General features: G+C 44.8%; 1 protein-coding gene across 3 annotated transcripts; it reads right to left on the reverse strand.

Annotated features, from left to right (window-relative positions):
• Window positions 1-5,791: 5,791 nt before the first annotated feature.
• PPCS (phosphopantothenoylcysteine synthetase) lies at window positions 5,792-21,861 on the reverse strand. Of its 3 annotated transcripts, none has more exons than XM_056544676.1 (3): window positions 21,769-21,861; window positions 14,031-14,134; window positions 5,792-6,797 (listed from the first exon to the last, which is right to left on the reverse strand). In XM_056544676.1, the coding sequence occupies exons 2-3, from the start codon at window positions 14,121-14,123 to the stop codon at window positions 6,468-6,470; spliced, it is 423 nt and encodes a 140-aa protein (XP_056400651.1). In that variant the 5' UTR covers window positions 14,124-14,134; window positions 21,769-21,861; the 3' UTR covers window positions 5,792-6,467. The 3 variants fall into 3 exon arrangements, with proteins under 3 accessions (XP_056400651.1, XP_056400650.1, XP_056400652.1); XM_056544675.1 differs by lacking the exon at window positions 21,769-21,861 and adding an exon at window positions 17,633-19,047; XM_056544677.1 differs by lacking the exon at window positions 21,769-21,861 and adding an exon at window positions 15,078-15,101.
• Between the last annotated feature and the right edge of the window lie 111 nt (window positions 21,862-21,972).

Genomic DNA, 21,972 nt, shown 5'->3' on the forward strand with positions numbered 1-21,972 from the left:
GTACTCCGGTGAAAAACAATTTTTTTTAATCAACTGGTGCCAGAAAGTTTAAGCAGATTTGTAAATTACTTCTATTAAAAAATCTTAATCCTTCCTGTACTTATTAGCTGCTGAATACTACAGCGGAAATTCTCTTCTTTTTGAAAAACAGAGCTCTCTGCTGACATCATGAGCACAGTGCTCCCTGCTGACATCTCTGTCCATTTTAGGAACTGTCCAGAGCAGCATATATTTGCTATGGGGATTTTCTCCTATTTTGTGCAGTTCAGCAGCTAATAAGTACAGGAAGGATTAAGATTTTTTAATAGAAGTAACTTACAAATCTGTTTAACTTTCTCGCTAGAGATGAGCGAACTTACAGTAAATTCGATTAGTCACGAACTTCTTGGCTCGGCCGTTGCTGCCTTTTCCTGCATAAATTAGTTCAGCTTTCAGGTGCTCCCGTGGGCTGGAAAAGGTGGATACAGTCCTAGGAGACTCTTTCCTAGGACTGTATCCACCTTTTCCGGAGCACCGGAAAGCTGAACTAATTTATGCAGGAAAAGTTAGCAACCGCCGAGCTGAGAAGTTCGTGACTAATCGAATTTACTGTAAGTTCGCTCATCTCTATTTCTGGCATCAGTTGATTTAAAAAAAAAAAAAAAAAGTTTTCACCGGAGTACCCCTTTAAATAACCACAAACCTATGCCAAAAGTATGTTCTTCCAGCATATGTTTGACCCATATAAGTACCCCACAGCCAAAACTTATTGAAAACAGTCGTAACCGCGCTTGTTACTAGAACTTTATACGACAAAATGTGTACTGCATAATGGTTTTATTTATTTTTTCGTGTTAGACATACACAGAGACAGAGGCGTGTTGGTCCTTTTCAATCTTACTCCAATGCTGCATAGAGATCTGTGATGTGGTCCACTTCTTAAAGGGGTACTCCGCTGCTCAGCGTTTGGAACAAACTGTTCTGAATGCTGGAGCCGGCCCCGCCCTCTTGTGATGTGACGCCCCGCCCCCTCAATGCAATTCTATGGGAGGGGGCGTGACGGCAGTCACGCCCCCTCCCATAGAATTGCATTGAGGGGATGGGGCGTGATGTCATGAGAGGGCGGGGCTCTGACGTCACGAGCTCCCGGCTCCAACTTTTGGAACAGTTTGTCCCAAATGCTGAGCAGCGGAGTACCCCTTAACGTTCCAAAAATACAATTGGTCACGCAAAAAACAAGCCCTCATAGGTCTGTTGATGGAAAAAATAAGTGTGTTGTGGCTCCTATAAGATAAGGGGAAAACTCAATTTTTAATTGGTTGTGTCCATAAGGGGTTAAATGAACTATATTTAAACATTTCTTATCACCAGGCCCTATGCCATGTCAGTACCCGCTGATGACCCAACATTCAGTGATTTCAAAAAGGCCTTATGACATCACAAGGTGACCCAACTTTCCATGACGTAACAAGGCCCCATGACACCATTCAATGTCCCAACAACATAACATAAGGCCCCAAAATCACAACAAACAGGAATGTTTTTTGGCCTCCAATGGGTGAATAGGGGCCTATGGATATGTTTGACATATGTGCTGTGAGCACGGCCTTATTTCACAGAGCTGTCTTAAGTCACATTTGTGATGTACATGTGTCAGGCCGCGTTCACACCACGTTTTTGCAGTACAGTTCCCGTTTACATTCTCAATTTAAAAACCGTATTGAAAACCGTAATGAAAACCTTATGCATTGACTCTCCATTGAAAGGCGTCTTATACGGTTTTGTCAGTTTTTTTTCCCCGTACCCAAAACCGTAGCCTACCACGGTGAAAACCGTATTAAAACGTATGTTGTTTGTTTGGTTTTTTTTTAAGCATGGGAGTTAATGGGAACCATACAGAACTGTATGTGCGTACGGTTACATTTGGTTTTTGACTTTGCACAGTTTTTTTTCTTGGAATTTCAATCAAACAAGTGAAACTTTATTTATAAAGGAGTGAAAAGTTAAAACGTATACTTTTTTTTTTTTTTAAATGGATGCAACTAGACATAATTTTTCAAAATTTGTACATACTTTTTGATCAGGTTTTGAGGAATCAGGTTATTTTTTATTTTTATTTTTTTAATCAAAAACCTGATACCTGAACTGTATTGCAAAAATGTGGTGTGAACCCAGCCTGAGTCTAAACTGAGAGCCCACAGCGTACGTAACAATTATTTTCATACGGTTAAAGAAACCAAAGGACACAAAAGTATGTAAATAGCTCACAATCTACTGTCAAGGCTGGATACAATTGTAGCAAAGCTCTGAGACACAATGGCCCTCATTTACTATTGCAAACTTGACATGTTTTGTTGGGTTGTGCGCCAGAATTTGCGCCAGAATTGAAAAAACCCCGACTAACTCCATTTTGCTAAGAAAACTCGAAAAAGGGGCGTGGTTCCGAAATTTTCACAAACTCCCAACATATTTACTAATGTTTCCACAGAAAATGTGGTGGTTTGAGCCGAGGAAACCCCGACAGATCAGAGCAGGTGTTTAAAAAAAAAAAAAAAAGAGAAACCTTAGTAAATACCGTGGAAAACAAATTGTAGGGAATTAAAACCCACAAAGAAACCTGCACAACACTCTTAGTAAATAAGGGCCAATGTCTGGATGAACAAGTAAATTTGTCAAAACTTTTTATGACAACCTTTGTTTACATAAAACCCAACAAACTCCTTTTTCTATAAGTTGAAGTACACACATGCTAAGACCACTGGTAAAATCCATCTCCAGGGAGACAGCGGTGAAGACTCAATCACTGAGGGATCCGATTACAGCTGCTGGTTTTAGGAGTCTAGAGAGCACGGCAGACACTTTTGCTGGTAAGTATCCTACGCTCTCGCTAGATTGATAACATTGCTCAGTACTGTTCTGTAATGTCCTCCATTCTGCTCCATGCATGTGTTAGAAGGATATGGGGAGCATAATCTCCTTTTCTGTGTGCAGTATATGGGAGACAGTGAAGCAGCTTGTCCCCACCCAATCTGGACCAGGGCATAGTAAAAACTGACAATGCGATGTATTCTGCATTTTTCACTTTGTAGTCACATGTTGGTCATAAATAGTTTTTTTTTTTCCCTGAAGGTTCACTGAAAATGTAAACTACTCCTTCATGCAGCTGTCTGTGCTGACAATACACTGATCCTGGAGAAGTTCACCAGTTTTCCCCTTTACATACACACAAAAGATAGAACAATGCTACTCTTTATCTTAGTAGCAAACCCTCAAAAACAGCAGCATGGAGCACATTATGGTGCAATATGGAGCAGTGTAAGCTGTGAATCTGGCAATCAAATTGATTTACTGTATTGTCTCTTGCATCTCCCCAACCCCCGTCTTCTTCCTCCCCCCATAGACTTCTATGAGCAACTGTAACCTGATACTTCAGTGAGCTAATTCACCTCAAGACAGATGATAAAATAAAGCAGCCCGATAGGTGGTGGTATTTTTTTCTGTTAAGATATATTACAAAGTTAATTATATTTACTTGTATTATTCATTTATACAAAGTTTAAAGGTAGAGCAGATCACAGAAGCTGAAGATAAAATTACAAACAGCGGTCAGCAGAAGCTAAATCACGAAATGGACGAACTGTTTACAGAGAGAGGAGAGCGCCCCCTTTACACCGTGCAGAGGGAGATGCTCATGGCCTGTAGGAGAAATCCGTCAAGGAAAGAGGCTGGTGCCAATACATGAGAGCTCGTGATGTAAGAGGCGTCCTGGACACAGAGGGAGGACGACCAACGTTTCATACTTCGATCATGATGAGTGCTTTGAGCTGCCGTAGTTTAAAGGGGGTACTCCGGTGAAAACCTTTTTTCTTTTAAATCAACTGGTGGCAAAAAGTTAAATATATTTGTAAATTACTTCTGTTAAAAAAATCTTAACCCTTCCTGTACTTATTAACTGCTGATAGGAAATTCTTTTCTTTTTGGAATGCTCTCTGATGACATCACGAGCACAGTTCTCTCTGCTGATGTTATTATAATAATAATAACCCTTTATTTATTGTTGTCCTTAGTGGGATTTGAACCCAAGTCCCCAGCACTGCAAGGCAGCAGTGCTAACCACTGAGCAACCATGCTGCCATTAGCATACATCTGCTATGCACGGTTGCTAAAATGGACAGAGATGTCAGCAGAGAGCACTGTGCTCGTGATGTCATCAGTGTTCCAAAAAGAAAGGAATTTCCTCTGTAGCATTCAGCAGCTAATAAGTACTGGAAGGATTAAGATTTTTTTTAATAGAAGTAATTTACAAATATGTTTAACTTTCTGCCACCAGTTTATTTAAAAGAAAAAAGGTTTTCACCGGAGTACCCCTTTAACTACAATTGAATCCCTATTTTCTGGTGTCATTTGTAGTAGAGGTCACACCCATGAGCAACACAAATGGCGTAAGGTTGCAAAATATACCAGAAAACTGTCATACCAGAATGATACGTTCCCTAACATCCTGCATGTATTACTGGGATGGCTGTAAACTGAATCATGATCGGCGACTTTTTAACTTACTGACATTCATGAAAATCACTATTTTTAAGATTTCCATAGCCTTTAAAAGGGTACTCCTCTGCTAGACATCTTACCCCCCTATCCAAAGGATAGGGAATAAGATGTCTGATTGCGGGGGTCCCTGCGATCTCTGAGCAGCGCCCGGTGTTCTGAAAATGCTGGGTTCCTGTGGCAATGGTTGTCACGCCACACCAGCTCCATGCATGTCTGTGGTAGGGAACGTTGCGGTCATCATGCCCCCTCCCATAGACACGCATGGAGGTGACTCCCACTGCCGGCAGAACTCGGTGTTCGTTCAGTATTCCGGGTACTGTGCAGAGATTGCAGGGTTCTCCGCTGCGGGATCCGGCGATCGCAAGGGCCAAGAGGCAGAGTTCCCCTTTAAGCTTAGGTTGTGACATCACTCCCCCTCTATGTATGTCTATGGGAGGGGGCGTGACAGCCGTCACGCCCCCTCCCATTGACATACATAGAGGGGGCGTGACAACGCCCACTGCTGCCAGAACCCAGCGTTCCTTCAGAACACCGGGTGCTGCGCAGAGATCGCAGGGGTCTAGCGGCAAAGTTCTCCTTTAAGCTTTATTTAAATAATAAATGGACAAGATGACGGCCAGCTTCTTATAGTTTGACTGTATTCCTAGAAACCTTCCTTGAGGACTTGTGGCGCAGCACATTTCATAGCGAACACTCATCCACTGGAAGTAATGAGACCATTTTATACCTCCGGCCATGACTAAGGGCACAGGCACCAGAAACACACTGGTTTTAGAGGGGGCACTTACAATGTGTCTGCTTCTAACATATTTGAAGAATCTTTAAAGAATTTTACGATGCACCATCTTCACTAGATCCTTTTCTTGTTTGGCCTTTTATACTTCCGCCTTCTTGGTTATTCGAATTTTTATTGCAAATATCGCAAATTCGCGAATATATTCGAAATTACGAATATTCACTTTTTTCTGCATATTCCATCTTTTCACTTGTGGGCCAATTAGAATGATGCAAATACACTTGTCAGAGGTTATCCACAACATCCCAAGTAGAGATGAGTGAACTTACAGTAAATTCGATTCGTCAAGAACTTCTCGGCTTGGCAGTTGATGACTTATCCTGCATAAATTAGTTCAGCTTTCAGGTGTTCCGGTGGGCTGGAAAATGTGGATACAGTCCTAGGAAAGAGTCTCCTAGGACTTTATCCACCTTTTCCAGCCCACGGGAGCACCTGAAAGCTGAACTAATTTATGCTGGAAAAGTCATCAACTGCCGAGCCGAGAAGTTCTTGATAAATCGAATTTACTGTAAGTTCACTCATCTCTAATCCCAAGCAACCAATAGTAAAGTTGCCCACCCCCTCACTGTTTTCTTCCTTGAATACGGGAATATTCACATATGCGAATATAACGAATACGCGAAATTCACGAATATAGGACGAATATTCGTCTATATATTTGCAAAATATCGCAAATTCGAAAATGGCCAATGCCGCTCATCACTATTGTCCTGGCTAGAGACTGTGTATACATTGCCTGACTAATATGAACTTTATTCAGACATTGCATTACCAGCGTATTCTGTGGGAGAACACAGAGGCGTGAATATTACTATAGATCATCGGCGGAACCGTTTTATCTTCCATTTCGAATTTTATTTTCCATTTTATTTTCCATTGCTTTGGAATTTTTTTTTTTTTTTTACTTTTTTTTTTTAAACTTCCATGGAAATGCTAGGTGGTCATGCTCATTACAGTGTTCAAAGATTTACAGCATGTTGGATGTGTACACGGACGGAATTAACCTCAAAACCGGACGGCAGGGTGGGCATCATGGGTGCCCTACGACCTTTCCTGTATGAGATGCCCCTTATGTAAGGGTTCACCATAGCAGGGTGGTAATTTATACTGGCCATTGAGTTTCGAGCAGTACAGGCATCTAATTGACTTCAGCCCTATCCATAAAGTGCGTGTGGCGTAAGGTCAGATCCTTGATGATCTTTTCTTCTATCTCCACCCCCGCACGTTCTTCTTCCTCAGATACGGAGAGCTTAGTTTCTTCTGTAGCGGTCACGATCACCACCAACGTCCGGAGAGTGTCCAAGATGTTCGCCACCACCACGTGATGCCGATAGGTGGCCAATGCTTTCTGCGCTTTCTCAAGTAGGATTTCTGTATCGGTTTCAAGTTTAAAAGAAATTACAAAGGCTTTGGGAGCCCAGTCCTTTACTAAGGGAGACAGCATTTTGGGAACCATCTTCATTGTAATCTGAAATACAAAGAAAGATGCGGTTATTAGCGTCTGAATCTATAATCTAAACAGATTAAAATGATTAAAGGGGTTCTCCAGCATAAGGTGATTTTAGTACCTACCTGGCAGACAGTAATGGACATGATTAGGAAGGATCTGTGCTTGTCTTGGGGCTAAATGGCTATGTTGTGAGATTACCATAACACTGTGGCTAGCTTTTTGTGAACTGGTATTTCCTGTTGGACTTTTTATTTTTATTTTTTTTACTACAAATCCCAGAATTCCATTTTTCTCCCTCCCACACATCAGCCACCCCACCCACTGAAACATAAATGAGCTGCATCCATTCAAAAGACCTGTGGTTTCCAATCAGGGTGCCTCCAGCTGTTGCATTAGTTGCAGATTGATCTCTTTCCCACCAAGCGATCGCTCCATCCATTGAAGCAGACAGGCTCCCTGTCATCAGCTGATTAGTGAGTCAGGTCTCGGCGCACTGCACCCTGGGAAATCCCGAGACATGAGTCATTTTGTATGCTGATAAAAATAAATATTGGGGCGATAATCACAGAAGAATTGTGAGAAAACCGTCACACACAGGTACAGACACTATATTATGAACTACACTAACTTTACAGCCCCTGTAGCACAGTCAAATAAAGAAAATTCTGGAATACCGCTTTAACCAATGAGTTTCCATCACTAGAGAGGACTCACAGATCAAGGTTTCCACCAATACTCGCCTAGAATATCCTCTGGATTTTTTATGTTTGTAACGTGTAAGTGAATAGGGTTTGATAACATCTCATTCACTTACATTGTCCTGTACTTTGTTGAGAAATACACTGTGGATCCCCCCACAAATAAGTCTTAATCTTGTATAAATCCAAAATCTAAAAACTTACCATTTACTGACAGCCCACAGATATCTTGGACATTGCTTTGTTATTCCTCCCAGAAATGTAAGAGTCATTTGACGTTATATAGTTATTGAATAAGAACACTACACTAGGAGAAACTTACTACCATATAGTGATTAAAACCAGTATTACCAGCATTACCACTATAGAGGGTCCAAATATTTCCACAACACTATGACCATTATCGGGGCATCGTGACTCAATAATATTCCTATATTGCTACTGGAAAAAAAACACTGTACAAAGAATATTTCCACCATACAGAAGCCATATAGTGGAAGATACCAGTTCTACACAGTCTCTGTAAGTGATTACAGTGCAGTCACATCAAATGACAGTTCACTTTTTGCACCTTTTCTCTACGACCAAGACCATTAAGACCACTAACCAGAACCACCATGAAGACCTCTTCCAATTTTTGACTGCTCCGCCGGGTCCCCAATTCTAATACAGACTGCTCTTTAGGACTGTTCCTCTCCCCCCACAGACTGCTCCCCATGCCCCCTTCCCTCTCACAGATGCTTGCCCCACCACAGACTGCTCCCCATGCCCCCTTCCCTCTCACAGATGCTTGCCCCACCACAGACAGCTACCTATGCTCTCCTCTCTCACTTTCCAAAGCATGAAACGTTGATTCAAAGCAGGAAGCTGAACACTAGTCAGCTTCCTGTTTCCAATCTACAGAGATGAGTGGAGGGAAAGGAAATAACTGTGCAGCTGTAACTGTATAAATATGTAGCAATGAGCTTCATTAGTCTTCTTTGGACCAGTAAGGAGGAGGAATGTTTAAGCCATGTCCCCTTACTGCCACACAGCTTAAGAGGTCCAGTTTGACAGAATTTGCCCCGTTTCCTCCATCCCTAGCGCTGACCCTGTCGAGAAGGAAAATAAACAGAGCAGCAGAACAAGGCAGAGTTCTATGTAAGGCTGTTCCAATATGGTTATTTTATGGGGAATACAAGTATTTAATGTAACAGACATGTCCAGATAAATTACCATTCCAGTTTACAGGGTTTCCCCAACACATATCGGGCAGGATGGTTCACATGGAACATATCCAGGTAGTTATATATGGGCAATAGAAAAGGGAAGGGAGCAGCACAACCAAAATATCCAAAGCTTAACCCCTTCATGACCCAGCCCATTTTCACCTTCATGACCTGGGCATTTTTTGAAAATCTGACCACTGTCACTTTAAACATTAATAACTCTGGGATGCTTTTACTTATCATTCTGATTCCGAGACAGTTTTTTCGTGACATATTCTACTTTATGTTATTGGTAAAATTTCACTGATATTTGTATCCTTTCTTGGTAAAAAATCTAAAAATTTCATGAAAATTTGGAAAATTTAGCATTTTTCTAACTTTGAAAGTCTCTGCTTGAAAGGAAAATGGATATACCAAATAAATTACATATTGATTCACATATACAATATGTCTACTTTGTGTTTGCATAAAAAAATTGACAAGTTTTTACTTTTGGAAGACATCAGAGGGCTTCAAAGTTCCGCAGCAATTTTCCAATTTTTCTCAAGATTTTCAAAATCGTAATTTTTCAGGGACCAGTTCAGGTTGGAAGTGGATTTTAAGGGTCTTCATATTAGAAATACCCCATAAATGACCCCATTATAAAAACTGCACCCCCCAAAGTATTCAAAATGACATTCAGTAAGTGTTTTAACCCTTTAGGTGTTTCACAGGAATAGCAGCAAAGTGAAGGAGAAAATTATAAATCTTCACTTTTTACACTCGCATTTTCTTGTAGACCCAATTTTTGAATTTTTACAAGGGGTAAAAGGAGAAAAATCACTAAAATTTGTAACCCAATTTCTCTCGAGTAAGGAAATACCTCATATGTCTATGTAAAGTGTTCGGCGGGCGCAGTAGAGGGCTCAGAAGGGAAGGAGCGACAATGGGATTTTGGAGACTGAGTTTTTCTGAAAGGGTTTTTGGGGGGCATGTCCCATGTAGGAAGCCCCTATGGTGCCAGAACAGTGGACCCCCCCACATGTGACCCCATTTTGGAAACTATACCCCTCATGGAATTTAATAAGGGGTGCAGTGAGCATTTACACCCCACTGGCGTTTGACAGATCTTTGGAACAGTGGGCTGTGCAAATCAAAAATTTTATTTTTCATTTTCACAGACCACTGTTCCAAAAATCTGTCATACACCAGTGGGGGGTAAATGCTCACTGCACCCCTTATTACATTACGTGAGGGGTGTAGTTTCCAAAATGGGGTCACATATGGATATTTATTGTTTTGCGTTTGTCAGAACTGCTGTAACAATCAGCCACCCCTGTGCAAATCGCCTCAAATGTACATGGCGCACTCTCCCTTCTGGGCCTTGTTGTGCGCCCCCAGAGCACTTTGCGCCCACATATGGGGTATCTCCGTAGTCGGGAGAAATTGCATTACAAATTTAGAGGGTCTTTTTTCCCTTTTACCTCTTGTGAAAAAGAAAAGTATAGGGCAACACCAGCATGTCAGTGTAAAAAATTTATTTTTTTTACACTAACATGCTGGTGTAGACCCCAACTTCACCTTTTCATAAGGGGTTAAAGAAGAAAAAGCCCCCCAAAATTTGTAAGGCAATTTCTCCCGAGTACGGCGATACCCCATATGTGTCCCAAAACGGTTGCCCTGAAATACAACAGGGCTCCAAAGTGAGAGAGCGCCATGCGCATTTGAGGCCTGAATTAGGGATTTGCATAGGGGTGGACATAGGGGTATTCTATGCCAATGATTCCCAAACAGGGTGCCTCCAGCTGTTGCAAAACTCCCAGCATGCCTGGACAGTCAATGGCTGTCCGTCAATACTGGGAGTTATTATTTTGCAACAGCTGGAGGCTCCATTTTGGAAACAGTAGCGTACCAGACGTTTTTCATTTTTTTTGGGGGGGGGGGCTGTGTAGGGGTATGTGTATATATAGTGTTTTTTACTTTTTATTTTAGGTTAGTGTAGTGTTTTTAGGGTACAGTCACATGGGCAGAGGTTCACAGCAAGTTTGCCGCTGGAAGTTTGAGCTGCAGCACAAAATTTGCGCCATCTCAAACTTGCAGCACTCACTGTAAACCTCCGCCCATGTGAGTGTACCCTGTACATTCACATTGGGGGGAGGGGGCAAACATCCAGCTGTTGCAAACTCTGAGCATGCCCTTTGGCTGTCCGTGCATGCTGGGAGTTGTAGTTTTGCAACAGCTGGAGCAACACTGGTTTGGAAACACTAATTAAGTAATAAACTTTCAAGTGTTTTGCAACCAAACTTAGTGTTTCCAAACCAGTGTGCCTCCAGCTGTTGCAAAACTACAACTCCCAGCATGCATGGTCTGTCAGTGCATGCTGGGAGTTATAGTTTTGCAACAATTGCAACAGCTGGAGGCACTGAGTTAGGAAACGGACAATGTTTCCCAACTAGTGTGCCTCCAGTTGTTGCAAAACGACAACTCCCAGCATGCCCAGACTGCCCAGGCATGCTGGAAGTTGTAGTTCGGCAATATCTGAAGGATCAGATGTTGCCGAACTACAACTTCCAGCATGCTTGGGCAGTCTGGGCATGCTGGGAGTTGTAGTTTTGCAACATCTGGAGGTCCACAGTTTGGAGACCACTGTATAATGGTCTCCAATCTGTGCTCTTCCAGATGTTAGAGAACTACAACTCCCAGCATGCCTGTACAGACTGAGCATGCTGAGATTTGTAGTTTTGCAACATCTGGAAGAGCACAGATTGGAGACCATTATACAGTGGTCTCCAAACTGAGGACCTCCAGATGTTGCAACACTACAACTCCCAGCATGCCCAGAAAGCCAAAGGCTGTCTGGGCATGCTGGGAGTTGCAGTTTTGAAACTCCCAGAGGCAGCAGTGAGATCGCTTTACGGCGATCTCACTGCTGCCAATGAAGATGCCGCACTGCTGCCGGAAACTCACCTCCGGGACGCAGCGCCGCCGGGACCGCATGGAGGACGCCGCTCGCCGCCGGGACGGGTAAGTTACGCCGGGGGACGGGTCAGGGACACTTAGCAGAGCGGTGTGTGTCCCGATCCCCGTGATCGGGACTCACACACCGCGCTGCTAAGTATTTTCATAGCGAAACGCTGCTATCAGCTAGTCAGATTTGACCAGCTGAGAGCAGCGATCGCTGGGGGGAGGTGGGGGATGAAACCCCCCGTGGTCGCATGGTCAGATGGCTGGCTATCAGTGATAGCCACCATCTTTCCGGGCGCTGCGGGGTGCCGCGAGTTGCGGCAAACATGTTCATGACGTACCTGTATGTCATGGGTCGGGAAGGGGTTAAAGTATTCCAGGAAAAAACTTTTTTTTATATATATATCAACAGGCTTCAGAAAGTTAAACAGATTTGTAAATTACTTCTATTAAAAAATCTTAATCCTTTCAGTACTTATGAGCTTCTGAAGTTAAGGTTGTTCTTTTCTGTCTCAATCCTCTCTGATGACACCTGTCTCGGGAACCGCCCAGTTTAGAAGAGGTTTGCTATGGGGATTTGCTTCTAAACTGGGCGGTTCCCGAGACACGTGTCATCAGAGATCACTTAGACAGAAAAGAACAACCTTAACTTCAGAAGCTCATAAGTACTGAAAGGATTAAGATTTTTTAATAGAAGTAATTTACAAATCTGTTTAACTTTCTGGAGCCAGCTGATATATATTAAAAAAAAGTTTTTCCCTGCATAACCCCCTTAATGTTGTGGGTGCAGACGGTCTCAGGGGACCCGATCCTGGGTCCAAAAGAGTAGGTACAAAAAAGGAAGGCAACAGCAGCACTCCGGCATATTCAAAGCAGTGAGGTAGATTTATTCCAGCAAATACAGATACAGCAACGTTTCTGTGGTCTCCACCATTTTCAAACCGGAAACGTTGCTGTATCTGTATTTGCTGGAATAAATCTTCCTCACTGCTTTGAATATGCCGGAGTGCTGCTGTCGTCTTTTTTGTATCCATCTAGCATATATAGATACTCAAGTCACCACACTACCTGGATATGTTCCCTGTAAACCATCCTGCCCCATATGCACGGTTCCTGAGGCCCCTGTTGTCTTCTCTGGCTGCTTGATATCCCTTGCCATCCTTCTCTCCCTTGCCTGCATCTCCCAGGAATCATTACAGCTCTGCCAGCCCCCACCCTCCTGCTCCGGGCAGCAGAAAGAGCTTTAGTGTCTTGATTGACTAAGGCTGCACACACCTCCCAGTTCTCAGCACTAAAGAGAGAGCATGACTTATTAGTGCAGGGCAGAAACCACATGGTCTGTGTCTCTCTGGAGCGTGGGGGCTGCTTTCAGAGAGGGATTTGGACAGAGACTGAGTGGATGGCTGGATGATGTCATTCCCTCACTTAATGCATGTTAGTGACAAACAAAGAGGGGAAAATGCTCTATATGGCCAATGAATGATATTTAGACAATTAAACAGGTTAATGAGAGGGAAAGGATGGGCTATGGGTTTAGTTTCCTGAAGTACCCTCTTAACCCCTGACAAGTGGGGGGGGGGGGATTAAATGGAAAGGTAACAGCCATATCTCCATACACTTCTAAAATACAGTGGTCCCTCAACATAAGATGGTAATCCGTTCCAAATGGACCATCGTTTGTTGAAACCATCGTATGTTGAGGGATCCGTGCAATGTAAAGTATAGGACAGTGGTCTACAACCTCCGGACCTCCAGATGTTGCAAAACTACAACACCCAGCATGCCCGGACAGCCAACGGCTGTCCGGGCATGCTGGGAGTTGTAGTTTTGCAACATCTGGAGGTTCGCAGGTTGCAGACCACTGGTATTGAAGGTTATACTCACGTGTCCCCGCCACTCCGGACCGTCACCGCTGCCCTGGATGTCGCCTTCCATCGCTGTCGCCGCGTCCCCGTGGTGTCCTCGACGCTCCGGCAAGGCCTCTGCTTCCCCGGCATCCTCGCTCTCCGTCGCCGCCATCATGTCGTTACGCACGCCGCTCCTGTTGGATGACGGGACGGCGTGCGCAGCGACGTGATGATGACGATGGAGAGCGCCGACGATGGAGGGGATCCCGAAGAGGACGCGCCGGAGCCCCGAGGACAGGTAAGTGACCGTCAGCGGACCACATGGGGCACCGTAAACGGCTATCCGGTGGCAGCTGAAGCAGTCAGCGCTGCCGGATAGCCGTTTATGCGATGGCCCCGACATACAAAAGGATCGTATGTTGAAATGATCGTATGTCGGGGCCATCGTAGGTTGGGGGGTCACTGTAGTTACAGAAACAGCCAAGCAGGTGTGCCATGACTCCAATAAAAAATAATTGAGAGAAAATGTAGGTAAAGTAGTGCATTGAACTCTACCTGTAATGGGCCGCTAGATGACTGGATCTTGTGCTCCGGTATCTCTGACGCAGGAATGTAGAAGTCCGAGACTGCTGCGGCCAGGTAGAACATAGCACTGGACCCTGGTGGAAAGGGAAGGGTATATAGATCATACACATATACAAACATTTATATGTGTGTATATATCTATCTATCTATCTATCTATCTATATCTCTACCTTATCTATCTACCTACCTATATATACAGACACACACACACACCAAATCCCCTTTACCCATCACAGAATAAAAAGATATAAAAGAAAGTGTCCCAATTTCCACACCACCAGTAATAATTTCCTCTCATCTTAAAGGGGTACTCCGGTGGGGAAAAAAAAATGTTTTCAAGTCAACTGGTGCATGAGAGTTAAAAACAGATTTGTAAATCACTTCTATTTGAAAATCTTAATCCTTCCAGTACTTATTAGCTGCTGTATAAAACAGAAATTTGTTAATTTATTTTCTGTCTGACCACAGTGCTCTCTGCTGACACCTCTGTCCGTGTCAGGAACTGTCCAGCGCAGGAGAGGTTCTCTATGGGGATATGATTCTACTCTGGACAGTTCCTGACACGAAAAGAGGTGGCTGCAGAGAGCATTGTGGTCAGACAGAAAAGAAATGAATAAAATGTATCTGTTTTATACAGCAGCTGATAAGTACTGGAAGGCTTAAGTTTTTTTTTATTTATAGAATTAAGTTACAAATCTGTTTAAACTTTCAGGCCCCAGTTGATTTGAAAACATTTGTTTTCTACTTGTTTCCACCGGAGTTCCCCTGCAGTGTTACCCAGTGTGCCTTCAGCTGTTGCAAAACTACAACTCCCAGCATGCTGGGAGTTGTAGTTTTGCAACAGCTGGAGGCACACTGGTTGGGAAACACTGCTCTCTTATATTGCAATAGCAAAGTGTTAGTTACTAGTTTTGTGGTGTTGGTCAGCATTACCATTACCCACTTGTAGACCACAAAATGAGTCCTGTCCTCTATATACACTCACTGGCCACTTTATTAGGTACACCTTTCTATTACCAGGTTGGTCTCCCTTTTGCCTCCATTCTTTGTGGTATACTTCCTACAAGGTGCTGGAAAGATTCCTTAGAGGTTTATCCACATGGACATGATGACATCACACAGTTCCCCCATATAGACATGATGACATCACACAGTTCATCCATGATGAGAATCTCCGGTTCCACCACATCCCAGCGGTGATCTATTGGATGAGATCTGATGACTGTGGAGGCCATTGGAGTCATGTGACCTCATTGTCCTGTATGAGATGATGTCATGTGACCTCATTGTCCTGGATGAGATGATGTCATGTGACCTCATTGTCCTGTATGAGATGATGTCATGTGACCTCATTGTCCTGGATGAGATGATGTCATGTGACCTCATTGTCCTGTATGAGATGATGTCATGTGACCTCATTGTCCTGTATGAGATGATGTCATGTGACCTCATTGTCCTGTATGAGATGATGTCATGTGACCTCATTGTCCTGTATGAGATGATGTCATGTGACCTCATTGTCCTGTATGAGATGATGTCATGTGACCTCATTGTCCTGTGTGAGATGATGTCATGTGACCTCATTGTCCTGTATGAGATGATGTCATGTGACCTCATTATCCTGCTGGAAATATCAGAAGATGGGTCCACTGTGGTCATAAAGGGATGGACATGGTCAGTAACAATACTCAGGTCGGCTGTGGGGTTTATATCAGGCTCAATTAGTACTAAAGGGTCCAAAGTGCCCAGAAAATGTCCTCCCCACCAGCCTGAATCATTAATACAAGGCAGGAGGAATCCAGGCTTTCAAGTTATTTACACCAAATTCTGACCCCATCTGAATGTTGCAGCTGAATTAGACTTATCACATCAGACAACGTTTTTTAATCTTCCATTGTCCAATTTTGATGACCTGTGTGAATTGTTTCCCGTTTCCTGTTCTTAGCTGACAGGAGTGGGACCTGACGTGGTCTTCGCTGCTGTAGCCCATCTGCTCTGAGGTTGAACGTAATCAGAGATAGTATTCTGCAGACCTTGGTTGTAACCAGTATAGTTACTATTGCCTTTCTGTCATGAACCAGTCTGCCTATTCTCAACTGACAAAACAATTTCATCCACACAACTGCCGCTCACTGGATATTTTCTCCTTTTCGGGTCATTCTCAGATGGTTGTGCGTGAAAATCAAAGCAAATCAGCATTTTGTGAAATACTCAGACCGGCCCCATGCCACATTCAAAGCCACTTAAAGGGGTACTCCACTGGAAAACTTTTTTTTTTTAAATCAACTGAGGCCAGAAAGTTAAACAGATTTGTAAATTACTTCTATTAAGAAATCTTGATCCTTCCAGTACTTATCAGCTGCTGTATGATCCTCAGGAAGTTATTTTCTTTTTTGATTGTCCTTTCTGTCTGACCACAGTGCTCTCTGCTGACACCTCTGTCCATGTCAGGAACTGTCCGGAGCAGGAGAGGTTCCTAATATGGACAGAGGTGTCAGCAGAGAGCACTGCAGTCAGACAGAAAGGAAATCCAAAAAGAAAAGAACATTTTGTGGAGCATACAGCAGCTGATAAATTCTGGAAGGATTAAGATTTTTTTAAATAGAAGTCATTTACAAATCTGTTTCACTTTTTGAAACCAGTTGATTTAGAAAAAAAAAAATGTTTTCCAGTAGAGTACGCCTTTAAATACCCTTTCTTCCCCATTCTGATTTTCAGTTTGAACTTCCAGCAAGCTGTCTTGACCACATCTACATGCCTAAATGCATTGATTTGCCGACATGTGATTGGCTGATCAGCTATTTGTGTTAACAATATACTGACCAGGTGTACCTTAAAGGGGTATTCCGGGCAAAAGCATCTTATCACCCATCGAAAGGATAGGGGATAAGATGTCTGATCGGGGGGGGGGGGGGGGGGGGCGGCCTCTGGGACCCCCCCCACGATCTCACTGCAGCAGCCCGCATTCTATGCGTAGCTGCGTCTGCAGTTTCGGAAACCTCCGGGCTTCTAGACGTGACGTGACGCCACACCCCCTCCATTCATTTCTATGGGAGGGGGCGTAACGGCCGCAATGCCCCCTCCCATAGACATGAATGGAGGGGGTGTGGCGTCACGTCACGTCTAGAAGCCCGGAGGTTTCCGAAACTGCAGACGCAGCTACGCATAGAATGCGGGCTGCTGCAGTGAGATTGCCGGGGTCCCAGCAGCGCCAATCCCCCCCCCCCCCCGCCCCGCGACTAGACATCTTATCCCCTATCCTTTCGATAGGAGATAAGATGTTTTTGCCCGGAATACCCCTTTAAGTGGCCAGTGAGTGTACATACCTTATAAGTGTTTTCCAACCAGGGTGCCTCCAGCTGTTGCAAAACTACAACTCCCAGCATGCCCGGACAGCCTTCGGCTGTCCGGGCATGCTGGGAATTGTAGTTTTGCAACAGCTGGAGGCACCCTGGTTGGGAAACAGCGCCTTGTATAGAAACAATTGTATTTTCTAAGTAATTTCCTGGTGTCTGGCCTTGAAGGGGTTATCCTGGGGGGTATCTATCTTTGCCCCCCTCTCTTGCACACACCTAGGGGGCTGAGGGCCTGTGCGGCGGCCCGGAGCAGGTGCAGGTAGTCGGACAGTGTATTGAACTCTATGGGCAGCAGGGTGCCCGCCTCCTTCATGCGCCCATAGTCCTGGAGGATGTGCACAATCCCGGGCAGACGGCTCTGCTCTGCCTCCACTCTGGGCGCCTCCTCTCCGGGCTGCAGCCGCAAGACATCCAGCCAGTTGGTGGCAGCATAGCGCCTGCTGTACGGGTATAGAGAGCGCTGTCTGTGCAGGAAGATCACAGCGTAGCCGGCCTGCAGGAAGTACTCTGCGGATGCTGCCCCCCTGCGGCCGCTGCTGAAATTATCCAGGAAGCGCACAGTGCGGGACTCCAGCGGGACCTTGGTGCCCCCAGAGGTGATCAGCACCACCCGACGCCCCTCACAATGGTGGCCCCGGGCAAACGCTTCCATGGCCCGAGCGGCGGCCTCCACCGGGACCTGTGGGGGAGCAAAGTCCTGACGAATCTGCTCTGCCGGGCTGGGTTCAGCCATAGCGCTCGCCGGGGAAGAAACTTCTGTCATTGGAGATACAGCGTACTTAGGTTTACGTCATTTCCTATCGCGCAGGAAGCGCTACCGCCGCCATCTTTGAATTGGGCATCATGGGTTATAACAAAATCAGTTGCTTCCAAACTGTGGGCCTACAGATGTTGCAAAATTACAACTCCAGGCATGCTGGGATTTGTAGCTTTGCAACATGTAGAGAGCCCCAGTTTGGAGAACACCAGACTAAATGCCCTAAGCACTCCGGCCCCCACCTTCCGAGACGCCCCTCAGCAATCACCGGCTGGGATGGGATTCAGTGGTGAGAGCCTGACCCTGTGCAGGAGATTGCAGGGGGGTCCGACCACTGGGACCCACCGGGATCAGACACTAAGGGTGCGTTCACACTGAGGAATTCACGAGGAATAATTTCGGTCAGGAAATTGTTGCCTTCTCCATCAAGCGGAATTTCCATGCGGAAATGAAGAGGAATGAAGGAGGAGGCTATTTAATCTACTTTTCTGAATTCCGCTTGAATTCTGCCTGAAAACGATGTCGGGGGGAATTTTTTTTTACCATTGACTTTTATTGGATTCTGCTCGCGGTTTCCGCTTGAAGAATGAACATGCTCTTTCTCCAAGTGGAACGGAATTCAGCGCCAGAATTCCGCTGGCAGAATTTCCGCAGTGTGAACAGGACAACGGAAAAAACATTAAAGTCAATGGGCAGAGAAGATGAGCAGTAATATGGAGCGGAGAATTCAAGAGGAATCACTCGAGTAAATTCCTCTTGAATTACTCAGTGTGAACGCACCCTTATGTGGATAGGTTTTGCATAATCGGAGAACCTTTTAACAATACTAACATCACTCCCCTCCCTTCAGTCTGCTCCAACATACAGTCCTGTGTAATAACTACTCCCATCAGCTCCCAACATACAGTCCTATGTAACTACTCCCAACATACAGTCCTATGTAACTACTCCCAACATACAGTCCTATGTAAGTAACATCACTCCCCTCCCTTCAGTCTACTCCAACATACAGTCCTGTGTAATAACTACTCCCATCAGCTCCCAACATAGTCCTATGTAACTACTCCCAACATACAGTCCTATGTAACTACTCCCATCAGCTCCCAACATACAGTCCTATGTAACTACTCCCAACATACAGTCCTATGTAACTACTCCCATCAGCTCCCAACATACAGTCCTATGTAACTACTCCCATCAGCTCCCAACATACAGTCCTATGTAACTACTCCCATCAGCTCCCAACATACAGTCCTATGTAAATAACATCACTCCCCTCCCATAAGCTCCCTAGCATACAGTCCTATGTAAATAACATCTCTCCCATCAGCTCCCTAACATACAGTCCTATGTAAATAACATCTCTCCCCTCCCATAAGCTCCCTAGCATACAGTCCTATGTAAATAACATCTCTCCCCTCCCATAAGCTCCCTAGCATACAGTCCTATGTAAATAACATCTCTCCCCTCAGCTCCCCAACATACCGTCCTATGTAAGTAACATCTCTCCCCTCAGCTCCCTAACATACAGTCCTATGTAAATAACATAACTTCCCTCCCATAAGCTCCCTAGCATACAGTCCTATGTAAATAACATCTCTCCCCTCCCATAAGCTCCCTAGCATACAGTCCTATGTAAGTAACATCTCTCCCCTCAGCTCCCTAACATACAGTCCTATGTAAGTAACATCTCTCCCCTCCCATAAGCTCCCTAACATACAGTCCTATGTAAATAACATCTCTCCCATAAGCTCCCTAGCATACAGTCCTATGTAAATAACATCTCTCCCGTCAGCTCCTTAACATACAGTCCTATGTAAATAACATCTCTCCCCTCCCGTCAGCTCCCTAGCATACAGTCCTATGTAAATAACATCTCTCCCCTCAGCTCCCCAACATACAGTCCTATGTAAGTAACATCTCTCCCCTCAGCTCCCTAACATACAGTCCTATGTAAATAACATCACTTCCCTCCCATAAGCTCCCTAGCATACAGTCCTATGTAAATAACATCTCTCCCCTCCCATAAGCTCCCTAACATACAGTCCTATGTAAATAACATCACTCCCCTCCCATGAGCTCCCTAGCATACAGTCCTATGTAAATAACATCTCTCCCCTCCCGTCAGCTCCCTAACATACAGTCCTATGTAAATAACATCTCTCCCCTCCCGTCAGCTCCCTAACATACAGTCCTATGTAAATAACATCTCTCCCCTCCCGTCAGCTCCCTAACATACAGTCCTATGTAAATAACATCTCTTCCCTCCCGTCAGCTCCCTAACATACAGTCCTATGTAAATAACATCTCTCCCCTCCCGTCAGCTCCCTAACATACAGTCCTATGTAAATAACATCTCTCCCCTCCCGTCAGCTCCCTAATATACAGTCCTATGTAAATAACATCTCTCCCCTCCCGTCAGCTCCCTAGCATTCAGTCCTATGTAAATAACATCTCTTCCCTCCCGTCAGCTCCCTAACATACAGTCCTATGTAAATAACATCTCTCCCCTCAGCTCCCTAACATACAGTCCTATGTAAATAACATCTCGCCCCTCCCCTCAGCTCCCTAGCATACAGTCCTATGTAAGTAACATCTCTCCCCTCCCCTCAGCTCCCTAACATACAGTCCTATGTAAATAACATCTCTCCCCTCCCGTCAGCTCCCTAACATACAGTCCTATGTAAGTAACATCTCGCCCCTCCCGTCAGCTCCCTAACATACAGTCCTATGTAAGTAACATCTCGCCCCTCCCGTCAGCTCCCTAACATACAGTCCTATGTAAATAACATCACTCCCCTCCCATGAGCTCCCTAACATACAGTCCTATGTAAGTAACATCTCGCCCCTCCCCTCAGCTCCCTAATATACAGTCCTATGTAAATAACATCTCGCCCCTCCCGTCAGCTCCCTAACATACAGTCCTATGTAAGTAACATCTCTCCCCTCAGCTCCCTAGCATACAGTCCTATGTAAATAACATCTCTCCCCTCAGCTCCCCAACATACAGTCCTATGTAAATAACATCTCTCCCCTCCCGTCAGCTCCCTAACATACAGTCCTATGTAAGTAACATCTCTCCCCTCCCGTCAGCTCCCTAAAATACAGTCCTATGTAAATAACATCTCGCCCCTCCCGTCAGCTCCCTAACATACAGTCCTATGTAAGTAACATCTCTCCCCTCCCCTCAGCTCCCTAGCATACAGTCCTATGTAAATAACATCTCTCCCCTCAGCTCCCTAACATACAGTCCTATGTAAATAACATCTCTCCCCTCAGCTCCCTAACATACAGTCCTATGTAAGTAACATCTCTCCCCTCCCGTCAGCTCCCTAACATACAGTCCTATGTAAATAACATCTCGCCCCTCCCGTCAGCTCCCTAACATACAGTCCTATGTAAGTAACATCTCTCCCCTCCCCTCAGCTCCCTAACATACAGTCCTATGTAAACAATTATACAACACACAGCCTCATCCAGCACAGCGCCCCCTATAGTTCCAGAGCAGACACCACACAGCCTGCACGTATGCCACCGAGTCCCATGACTTAGGAAAGTCACATGGCCCTCTGACGTCAGAAGGTCCTTTGCCGACCATGGCTTTTAGCCTTCACCCAGCCAATTTCAGCCTAGTTCCCCAACTTGCGGCTCTTCGGCTGTTGAAAAACTACAACTCCCATCATGCCCGGTCCGCCAAAGGATGGACGTTGTGCTTTTTTGCAACAGACGGAGATAGGGGAACATTGCCCTTATAGCGATGACGTCACTTGGCAACCAATCTCAGCGTCCTTAGCAACCG

Source organism: Hyla sarda, chromosome 10 (genome assembly GCF_029499605.1).
Source record: "Hyla sarda isolate aHylSar1 chromosome 10, aHylSar1.hap1, whole genome shotgun sequence".
Lineage (NCBI taxonomy): Eukaryota > Metazoa > Chordata > Amphibia > Anura > Hylidae > Hyla > Hyla sarda.